Source organism: Delphinus delphis, chromosome 2 (assembly GCF_949987515.2).
Source record: "Delphinus delphis chromosome 2, mDelDel1.2, whole genome shotgun sequence".
NCBI lineage: Eukaryota > Metazoa > Chordata > Mammalia > Artiodactyla > Delphinidae > Delphinus > Delphinus delphis.
In genome coordinates this window covers 131,503,040-131,515,471 of record NC_082684.1, presented here as the reverse complement: position 1 = coordinate 131,515,471, position 12,432 = coordinate 131,503,040, and the positions used below count along the sequence as shown (strand labels likewise).

Here is a 12,432-nt window from a genome sequence, read left to right as displayed (position 1 = left end):
AAACACAAGAGAAGAAAAGGACCTACAAAAATAAACCCCAAAACAATTAAGAAAATGGTCATAGGAACATACATATCGATAATTACCTTAAACGTGAATGGATTAAATGCTCCAACCAAAAGACACAGGCTTGTTGAATGGATACAAAAACAAGACCCATATATATGCTGTCTACAAGAGACCCACTTCTGACCTAGGGACAAATACAGACTGAATTGAGGGGATGGAAAAAGATACTCCACGCAAATGGAAATCAAAAGAAAGATGGAGTAGCAATACTCATACCAGATTAAACAGACTTTAAAATATACAATGTTACAAGAGACAAGGAAGGACACTACATAATGATCAAGGGATCAATCCAAGAAGAAGATATAACAATTATAAATATATATGCACCCAACATAGGAGCATCTCAATACATAAGGCAACTGCTAACAGCTATAAAAGAGGAAATCGACAGCAACACAATAATAGTGGGGGCCTTTAATGCCTCACTTACACCAATAGACAGATCATGGAAAATGAAAATAAATAAGGAAACAGAAACTTTAAATGACACAGTAAACCAGATAGATTTAATTGATATTTCTAGGATATTCCATCCAAAAACAGCAGATTACACTTTCTTCTCAAGGGCGCACGGAACATTCTCCAGGATAGATCACATCTTGGGTCACAAATCAAGCCTCAGTAAATTTAAGAAAATTGAAATCATATCAAGCATCTTTTCTGACCACAACACTTTGAGATCAGAAATCAATTAATTACAGGAAAAAAATGTAAAAAACACAATCACATGGAGGCTAAACAATACGTTACTAAATAACCGAGACAACACTGAAGAAATCAAAGAGGAAATCAAAAAATACCTAGAGACAAATGACAATGAAAACACGATGATCCAAAACCTACGTGAATCGGCAAAAGCAGTTCTAAGAGGGAAGTTTATAGCTATACAAGCCTACCTCAAGAAACAAGAAAAACCTCAAATAAACAATCTAACCTTACACCTAAAGGAACTAGAGAAAGAAGAACAAACAAAACCCAAAGTTAGCAGAAGGAAAGAAATCATAAAGATCAGAGCAGAAAGAAATGAAATAGAAACAAAGAAAACAATAGCAAAGATCAATAAAACTACAAGCTGGTTTTTTGAGAAGATAAACAAAATTGATAAACCGTTAGCCAGACTCATCAAGAAAAAGAGGAAGGGGACTCAAATCAATAAAATTAGAAATGAAAAAGGAGAAGTTACAACAGACACCGCAGAAATACAAAGCATCCTAAGAGACTACTACAAGCCACTCTATGCCAATAAAATGGACAACCTGGAAGAAATGGACAAATTCTTAGTAAGGTATAACCTTCCACGACTGAACCAGGAAGAAATAGAAAATATGAACAGACCAATCACAAGTAATGAAATTGAAACTGTGATTAAAAATCTTCCAACAAACAAAAGTCCAGGACCACATGGCTTCACAGGTGAATTCTATCAAACATTTAGAGAAGAGCTAACATCCATCCTTCTCAAACTCTTCCAAAAAAATTGCAGAGGAAGGAACACTCCCAAACTCATTCTATGAGGCCACCATCACCCTGATACCAAAACCAGACAAAGATACTACAAATAAAGAAAATTATAGACTAATATCACTGATGAATATAGAGGTAAAAATCCTCAACAAAATACTAGCAAACAGAATCCAACAACATATTAAAAGGATCATACACCACGATCAAGTGGGATTTATCCCAGGGATGCAAGGATTCTTCAGTATACACAAATCAATCAGTGTGATACACCATATTAACAAATTGAAGAAGAAAAACCATATGATCATCTCAATAGATGCAAAATAGCTTCTGACAAAATTCAACACCCATTTATGATAAAAACTCTCCAGAAAGTGAGCATAGAGGGAACCTACCTCAACATACTAAAGGCCATATACAACAAACCCACAGCGAACATCATTCTCAACGGTGAAAAACTGAAAGCATTTCCTCTAAGATCAGGAACAAGACAAGGATGTCCACTCTCAGCACTCTTATTCAACATAGTTTTGGAAGTCCTAGCTACAGCAATCAGAGAAGAAAAAGAAATAAAAGGAATACAAATTGGAAAAGAAGAAGTAAAACTGTCACTGTTTGTAGATGACATGATACTATACATAGAGAATCCTACAGATGCTACCAGAAAACTACTACAGCTAATCAACAAGTTTGGTAAAGCTGCAGGATACAAAATTAATGCACAGAAATCTCTTGCATTCCTATATACTAATGAAAAATCTGAAAGAGAAATTAAGGAAACACTGCCATTTACCACTGCAACAAAAAGAATAAAATACCTAGGAATAAACCTACCTGGGGAGACAAAAGACCTGTATGCAGAAAACTATAAGACACTGATGAAAGAAATTAAAGATGATACCAACAGATGGAGAGATATACCATGTTCTTGGATTGGAAGAATCAATATTGTGAAAATGACTATACTACCGAAAGCAATCTACAGATTCAATGCAATCCCTATCAAATTACCAATGGCATTTTTTACAGAACTGGAAAAAAAATCTTAAAATTTATATGCAGACACAAAAGACCCCGAATAGCCAAAGCAGTCTTGAGGGAAACAAGCGGAGCTGGAGGAATCATACTCCCTGACTTCAGACTATACTACAAAGCTGCAGTAATCAAGACAATATGGTACTTGTACAAGAACAGGAATATAGATCAATGGAACAAGATAGAAAGCCCAGAGATAAACCCACGCACCTATGGTCAGGTAATCTATGACAAACGAGGCAAGGATATATAACGGAGAAAAGATAGTCTCTTCAATAAGTGGTGCTGGGAAAACTGGACAGCTACATGTGAAAGAATGAAATTAGAACACTCCATAACACCATGCACAAAAATAAACTCAAAATGGATTCAAGACCTAAATGTAAGACCAGACACTATAAAACTCTTAGAGGAAAACATAGGAAGAACCCTCTTTGACATAAATCACAGCAAGATCTTTTTTGATCCACCTCCTAGAGTAATGGAAATAAAAACAAAAATAAACAAATGGGACCTAATGAAACTTCAAAGCTTTTGCACAGCAAAGGAAACCATAAACAAAACAAAAAGACAACCCTCAGGATGGGAGAAAATATTTGCAAATGAATCAACGGACAAAGGATTAATCTCCAAAATATAAAAACAGCTCATGCAGCTCAATATTAAAAAAAAACAGACAACCCAATCCAAAAATGGGCAGAAGACCTAAATGGACGTTTCTCCAAAGACATACAGATGGCCAAGAAGCACATGAAAAGCTGCTCAACATCACTAATTATTAGAGAAATACAAATCAAAACTACAATGAGGTATCACCTCACACCAGTTAGAATGGGCATCATCAGAAAATCTACAAACAACAAATGCTGGAGTGGGTGTGGAGAAAAGGGAACCCTCTTGCCCTGCTGGTGGGAATGTAAACTGATACAGCCACTATGGAGAACAGTATGGAGGTTCCTTAAAAAGCTAAAAATAGAATTACCATATGACCCAGCAATCCCACTACTGGGCATATACCCAGAGAAAACCATAATTCAAAAAGACATGTGCACCCCAATGTTCACTGCAGCACTATTTACAGGTCATGGAAGCAACCTAAATGTCCATCAACAGATGAACGTATAAAGAAGATGTGGTACATATATACAATGGAATATATACATATATATATATATATATATATACATACATATATTCCATATATACAATGGAATATCCATATATACAATGGAATATTACTCAGCCATAAAAAGGGACGAAATTGGGTCATTTGTTGAGACGTGGATGGATCCAGAGACTGTCATACAGAGTGAAGTTAAGTCAGAAAGAGAAAAACAAACATCGTATATTAACGCATATATGTGGAACCTAGAAAAATGGTACAGATGAACCAGTCTGCCGGGCAGAAATTGAGACACAGATGTAGAACACAAACATATGGACACCAATGGGGGAAAGTGGCAGGGGGGGTGGGGGTGGTGATGTGATGAACTGGGCCATTGGGATTGACATGTATACACTGATGTGTATAAAACTGATGACTAATAAGAACCTGCTGTATTACAAAAATAAATAAAAGAAAACAAAACAAAAACTAAAACACCCGTAATACCAGCTTTTGGTTTCCACTGATTTTCTCCACTGTTGGTCAGCTTCCTATTCAGTAATTTTAGCTCTAATAGGCCCTTCTTGTTGTAGCTTCATAAAGTAAAAGCTCAGATCATTGTTTTTTTACCTCATTTCTTTTCTCATATAAAGGTTTAAAGCTACCGGTTTTCTTCTAAGCACTTCTTTAGCTGCATTCCACAACCTGTAATATGCTGTGTTTCCATTATCATTCAAACAAAAATATTTTCAAGTTGCCCTTATAAATTTTTCTTTAACTTATAAGTTACTTATACATGTTATTTTCCAAATATGTGAGGATTTCTCATATGTCTTTCTGTTACTGATTTCTATTTTAATTCCATTTTGGTCAGACAACATCCTTTAAATTTTCAAACATTTGTGTGACCATACTGATGCCTGAGGTCATGGACATTAAGGCAGGCACATCAGGACGGTGACAAGCCCTTCTCTGACAATTGCTTGTCCTTCATCTTGTTCAGGAACATCACAATCTCCATTTTTCCAAGAAGGTCAAAAGTATGGGTTTAAATTCAAGTGACATTCTACTATTCCACCCTCTCTCTCTCTCTTCCCCCAGCTTCTTATTCCTTCCCTTTTCCAGGGCTCCTGACCTTTGTGGAAGTGGGGCTTCAGCTCATGCTCCCAAGAACCCTAACTTCTCACCACTCTTTTAATTTCCTCCCTGCAAATCTCAGAGAATAATCACTATAGAGAGAAGGTGGCAGCACCAAAAATGACATGGAGGAGGAAAAGCCACAATACCTTTTATGTCTTAATCTCGAAGGTCACACATTGTCAGTTCTGCCACATTACACTTTAGAAGCAAATCACTAAGTACAGCACATGCCTTTTGAAGGGAGGAGTATCAAAAAATTTGTGGACACATTTTAAACCACCAGAACAATGTCATAGTTTTTACCCTAAATAATCATATATCTTTTAAAAGAACTAAGAGAGGGAAAGAAAATATGTATAGTCATTTATTTTTATACATATGTATTACCTCTGGTTTCTTTATTCCTTCCAATAACTCATGGATCAGCAAACTAGAGTCCATGGGCCAAATCAAACCCACTGCCTATTTTTGCATGGCCTGAGAGCCAAGAATGGTTTTACATTTTTTTAATGGTTGAGGAAAAAAATCAATGGAAAAATATTTTTGTAACATGTGAAAATTATATGGAATTTAAATTTCAGTGACTATAAAAAAATTTATTGGAATGTATCCATGCTCATTTATTTATATATTGTCTATATAGCTCCTTTCACAGCAGAACTGAGTTGTTTCAACAGACCATATGACCGACAAAGCCTAAAATATTTACCATCTGATCCTTTGCAGAAAAAGTTTATCAGCCTCTACTATACATCCACATTACCATCTGGTGTCATTTGCTTTTAACCTAAAGAATTTCCATTATCATTTTTCATAAAACACATTACGGTGACAAATTCCCGCAGATTATCTGTTTATCTGAAAATATCTTTATTCCAGCTTCATTTTTGAAAGATACTTTTCCTAACTGATGACTGGACATTGTGGATAATACACTGTAACAACAATGAATTGTTATGTTTTCCTGCAGCCTTGATTTTTCTTCTAACAGACAATTAACTTGTCTGGACCCAAACTATAAATTAAGCAACTGCCTGAACACTGCTTTTGTTTGGGGGTCTTGAATTGTTTTGTTGGATTTTAATTATGATTTTTGGATATCTTTCAGCCTCCATTGCTTTTAATGAGAAGACAAGTGTTAACCATATCATTATAGGCAAACCTCATTTTATTGTACTTCACTTTATTGTGCTTTGCAGATACTGCATTTTTTACAAATTGAAGATTTTTGGCAACCCTGTGTTGAGCACGTCTATCAGCACCATTTTTCCAACAGCATTTGCTCACATAGTGTCTCTGTGTCACATTTAGATAATGCCTGCAGTATTTCAAAGTTTTCATTATTATAATATTTGTTATGGTGATCTGTGATCAGTGATCTTTGATGTAACTACTACTCCCTGAAGGCTTGGACTATGGTTAGCATTTTTTAGCAATAAAGTTTTGTTTTTTTGGGGTTTTTTTTTGCGGTATGCGGGCCTCTCACTGTTGCGGCCTCTCCCGTTGCGGAGCACAGGCTCTGGACGCGCAGGCTCAGAGGCCATGGCTCACGGGCCTAGCCACTCCGCGGCATGTGGGATCTTCCCGGACCAGGGCACGAACCCGTGTTCCCTGCATGGGCAGGCGGACTCTCAACCACTGCGCCACCAGGGAAGCCCAGCAATAAATTATTTTTTAATTAAGGTATGTACATTGTTTTTTTCGACATAATGCTACTGCATACTTAACAGACTACAGTATAGTGTAAACATAACTTTTATATGCACCAGGAAACCAAAAAAATTCATGTGACTCCCTTTATTGTGATATTTGCTTTATTGCAGTGATCTGGAACTGACTCTGAAATTGCTCTGAGGTATGCCTGTATTCCCCTGTATTTAATGTACCATATTTTCTCTGGGCTGCTTTCAAGATTTCCTTTCTACCTTTGGCATTTAGCAATTTGCCTATAATGTGTCTAGTTGTGGTTTTCTTTTGTATTGATTCTAGTTGAAGGTCACAGATTGTCTTGAATCTCCAAGCTAGTTTTTCTCAAACATGAGAAGTTTTCAAGGCACTATTTCTTCCAATATTTTTCTGCTTCTTTCTCTCTCACCTCCAACTAAAGGCAGTAAGAATTCAGCTATCCCCCAAGAGGAGCTATGCAGAGATACAAAAAGCCCTCAGTTAAAAAAAATCAGTAAACTTGCAAATCTCACCTACTGCAGTTGTGTCTTTCCAAGGTTATCTCCTATTTGGTTTGCATTGCTCTTTGACAGAGCTCCTATGGTCTCCCCTGAATACTCACAACAGTCAGCCAGGTATGGATGGCAGAATTCGTACTCTAACTTTGAGTTTTAGCCTTTGGCAGCTCTCTCCATTCCAGGATTTTCCTCCTAAATTTCAAGCTTCTTTGCTACTCCTCAACTTTATCCTCTGACACTTCAAGCCAGTATGGTTGTGGTTTTCTGTCTCTGAAAACCTGTCTGTCTCATCAATTCACCACTACTATTACCTAAGGCTAGTAGTCCCCGGTTTTTTAAAAACAATCTCCAAAACTTGAATTTATCATTTTATATATTATAAAATTTTAATTATTGGTAGTACTATAATGGAAAATAAACTACCTAAAGTAATGGAAAAGCCCAGCTTCCACAAATGTAGAAATAAATGTGCATGTGTACAATGTACAATATCCTCATGCAGCTGCTGCTGAAATTGGTGCCTTCCTATTCTACACCCATATATACCTAACTGGAATACAATTAGGCCTGGGGTTGTCAGGCTGAGAGTCATGAAAATCAACGAAGCAAATAAACTACTTGCAATTATTTAAAAGTTAAAAAGAATTAATTTAAGTTCCCTCCAAAAGATTTGTAGACTGTTTTCAATCATGTCCCATGGATTAAAAGATTAAGAAAAGGAAGATGGATATTTGGAATAAGTACTTGTATACCTTTCAGAAACAACAGCAATAATTAAGAGCAACATTTGAAGATGTCTTTTTTAAATGAAATACTTACCTTCGTTCTTCTAAAATGAGAAAATATTTTAACAACATTTTTCAAAATGCATTACACATTTTCTTATACCAAGACAGCATAAGTAAGAACTGAAGAAAGAACCCACAACATTTGCTCTTAGGAATTCTACTTATATTCTCCTTTCACTGATAATTAAATACTAATATTCCATGGAATTTCAATCACAGAACTGTGAAGTTAGCAAAGTAAATCTGTGATTTGTAAAAAGCTCAGAACAGACTACATAAGTAATTTAGTCCATTATATGCAAATTGCTGAGTTAGGCTTTGAATATTCTGAAGGATCCTTTATTCTCACTATAGCAATAGCAGTAGCCAAACAACTGTTATCCCACAACAAGCAAAAGAACCATTTTCATGCAGAATGAGTACAACAAACAGAAAAGGAGAAAATGGAGACCAAGGGCATCTTTTCACACCAATTTTATAAAAAAACAAACAACAACAAAAAAAACAAAAACAAGAGAACACCCTCTATGATTCTGTCATTCTTCCTTAGACAAAACATTAAGTGGTGACTTTGCTCTAAATCAGACATGATAAAATCTGATAGGAGAACTATAGTCAAACTAAGTGAATTTGCCAATGAAAACAATATTGCTGATGTTAAAATTCAAGTGTATAAATTAGCATAAAAATCAGCAGGAATTCTCAAGAGACAGGAAACTGTTGGCAGTGTTAGATACGTTAATTATCTTGATTGTGATGACTTCATATATATGTCAAAACTTACCAAACTGTATGCTTTGGCATGCAGTTTACACTACCTCAATTAGATTTCAATAAAGTTTAAAAAAAAAACCAACAGGAAAAAATCATTATTCATTTTTACTCATCACTTGGATATTTTAAAGTCAAAAGCAGAAACCAATTCAAAGTCTGTAACCAAGTATAATTAACAACTCAAGGATCACAAATAGTCATCCAAGTTAAAAGTCATCCAAGTTAAAACAACAGGCATATCAACTTTTTCAAAAAAAAGAATGAAAGTCTCAGTGGAAGTATCCTGAGACTCACTGGATTATAAAGTCACATTGCCTAAGCTATTTACATCCCACCCAGGTGTAGAATGCTCCTGGTTTCCATTTCCAAATGGATGTGATGACATGGAGTTTATTTATCAGGATTTGCAGCCTTACTGTACTTCTCTTCCTTGCACCTCTGCAGAATCTCTAAGCTCCTCTGGTGGACTGGGTGTTGGAGAAAGCTAATACTATCCATACTTTTCAAAACTGCACATGGCGCTGTATCATCATGTCCTTAGGAAGCAAAAGAAAAACAAAAAATGGAGAAAAGAAAAAGACATTATATAAGCCCAAACCAATAGAGAATCAAGGACAATGCTGCCAACTATCTTAAGAGTAAATAAAAATGTATCAAATAATTGGGGTTAAATGTGAATAATTTTTCCAATTAATTTGAGGAAATTACACAAAAACAATAGGAAAAAATAAAGGTCCCATTCAGGAATTCAAAAGTATCCTTTTTCGGTACTCAAAGTGTTGTGAGTTAACATCATACTAAAAATTTTTAATTGAAAATACCAGGGAAATTTCAAAAACAATTGTATGGTGTCTTTTTTTTAATGGACTCATTTTTATCAGGTCTGAAATATAATTAGCATAGAGGTGGCAACAATGCAAGAAACATTGTTTCTGATGGAACCCCAAAGAGAAATATACCCAAAACAATTTACCAAAAGTTAAACGTTCACAAATCTCGCAATTAACCACACTTGTAGGAATTCCAAGTGTGTCAATGTTGAAAGAGTAGGAAGAAAAGCACTATAGAGCAGGAAAACACAGCAGCACTTCTGTACTTATAAATCTGAAAACAAAGCTGGAAAATCTGTCAGAATCAACTATTGGGAGAAAAGGAACGAGAGTACATTCAAGTAAGGACCAAAGCCCCAGATTAGTGCTACTGAAACAGTGAGACACTCGAGCAGTAAAGAGGGAAGGAAGATTGTACCATAAATATTAGGAATAAATGGATTTAAAAGAGAATTCAGGTTTTCCAGGTTTGGGAGGAGTCAAGTATCATTTACACAAGAACATCTCTAGAGTTAGGACATGAAGTTCAAATGTATGTAGGTTTGCCTTTAAAAAATAAAAGTGAGGGCTTCCCTGGTGGCGCAGTGGTTGAGAGTCCGCCTGCTGATGCAGGGGACACGGGTTCGTGCCCCGGTCCGGGAAGATCCCACATGCCGCGGAGCGGCTGGGCCCGTGAGCCATGGCCGCTGAGCCTGCGCGTCCGGAGCCTGTGCTCCGCAACGGGAGAGGCCGCAACAGTGAGAGGCCCGCGTACCACAAAAAAAATAACCAAAAAAAAAAAAAAAAAAAAGTGAATAGTTTAACAGTAGATGGAGGCAAATTAAGCAACACATAATTATGAACTAAAGTTCCATTAGTACATATTTACTGTATAATTAGGAATAAGATACTATCTATGAATAGTTCTCAAGGCAGAATCATTTTAGAAGTTAAACAGAAGCACAGTAATTCAAGGAGGTTTGCATGGTTTAACCAAGCTATAATTCCTTAAACTGAATATCTACATCCAGAGAATAGGCATCCACATTTTAGTTAAAGATACAGAATCTCATGATACCGTAACATCAGATTATAGATAGACAGATAGAGAAACAGATATCTGATATAAATATAGATATAGATAGATATCAAGCTTTTGTAAAATTAAAAAAAAATTTTCTGTCCTATAATTAAAAAGTAAGCTAATAAAACACTATCTCATTTATCCAGTACAGAGAGTCCGTAACTGTACATGTTCAATGTTTCAAGAAGAGACAAGTATTACCAAGTTACCATCATTTCTTAGTCAAAAGATACCTCAATAAAAATATTCTATTCTCAATAATCCCCTCCTTCATAGGACTCTTGGGTGGGGGAAGGAATGCATAGGCTCAGATGAGGCTGCACTTAGTTAGTAACAGGGTGGGGGGCTAGCGGTTAGGGTAAGCCATCAGTTGAGGGGGACCATTTGAGGAAAAAACCACCTGGTGAGTTCTACTCATACTCCATCCAAATTGTAATTTTTGAAAGTTATCAACAGACTTTCAGGCCCTTCAATAGCTAATGATATATTGTTAGTCAGAAACAATTTAAAAAGATTATGGCATTAAAGTGTTTTATATAAGAGTTCAGAATATTAAATATAGTAAATTATTATGTAATCTTAAATTAAAACTCCCTCAACTTGACTACAACCTGAGCCTCTGTACTCAATTTTCTATTTTATCTAAATAAATTGTGGCAATGCCATTTGGCTATGGGTAATTTTATATCTGTGACTGTTTTGTGTCTCACCGACTGTTTTGTGTCTCATCATCGTACCTACAACTTAGGGTTTGTTTGTTTTTTTTTAACTTCTGTTCTTTCATTCTGCTTTCTATGCCTTCTTTTAACTCTTTAACAATTTTAAACACTGCTTTATGGACTATAATACTATTTCCAAACCTTAAAGTGATACTCCTCTCTGTTGTGTGTACTAACTCCCTGTCAAGGTGGTTTGGTTTCCTAGGATGGTTTTATAAGTACATTTTCAGTGGAGTCTCAAACTCTTAAAAGAGGTTTATTTAGTGTTTGCTTATGCTAAGTTCCTAGCCTAGTTTTGATAATTTCTTAGTTTGAGATTATGCACCAAACAAACAGTATAAATTCTCTCCCATGGTGAAGAAGATATGGGGCACTAATTTTTTTAGGCAACTGTTTTTTCAAAATTTATCTAAGGCCTAACACATACTGATATGATTCTTGTTCTTCTAGGCAAGGCCAACAGACAGAGTTTTACAATTATCTTTTCAGTGACAGAAGAGTTCAAGCTCTTTGAAGGTCCTACACCATATAAAACAGGGGTTCAATCCCAGCTCCACTGTATCATTCAAACCTGAAGCCATGTCTCTGATCCTGTAATAGTTTCTATAATGCCAGCTCCCAGGCCTTAGGGCCATTTTTTTAAAGGTATATTTCACATACAGTAAACTCCACTAATCTCAAGTATACAGTTTGATGAGCTTAAACAAATAGTTATATCATATAATCCTCAATCAAGATACAGGACATTTCCATCACCTCAGCAAGTTATTTCATTCCCTTCCGGTAAATACCACCCCTACCCCTCCCAAAGTCAATCAAGTAATGATCCCAGGAGTGGGACTGCTGGATCACATGGTAATTTTATTTTTAGTTTTCTGAGGAACCTCCATACTGTTTTCCATAGTGGCTGTAACAACTTACATCCCCACCAACAGTGTAGGAGGGTTCCCTTTTCTCCACACTCTCTCCTGCACTGTTATTTGTAGATGTTTTAATGATGACCATTCTGACCAGTGTGAGGTGGTACCTCATTGTAGTTTTGATTTGCATTTCTGTAATAATTAGTGATGTTGAGCATCTTTTCATGTGCCTACTGGCTATCTGTATGTCTTCTTTGGAGAAATGTCTATTAAGGTCTTCTGCCTTTTTTTTTTTTTTTTTTTTTTTTTTTGTGGTACACGGGCCTCTCACTGTTGTGGCCTCTCCCGTTGCGGAGCACAGGTTCCGGATGCGCAGGCTCAGCAGCCATGGCTCACGGG

General features: G+C 36.1%; 1 protein-coding gene across 1 annotated transcript in view; it reads right to left on the bottom strand.

Annotated features, from left to right (window-relative positions):
- The window catches only part of MYO9A (myosin IXA), a 269,941-nt gene that overhangs the window by 137,789 nt on the left and 119,720 nt on the right, over nucleotides 1–12,432 (bottom strand). The window contains exon 15 of the mRNA XM_060005673.2: nucleotides 8,978–9,097. Within this exon, the coding sequence (XP_059861656.1) occupies nucleotides 8,978–9,097 (120 nt within the window). The remainder of the gene's footprint in view (nucleotides 1–8,977; nucleotides 9,098–12,432) is intronic.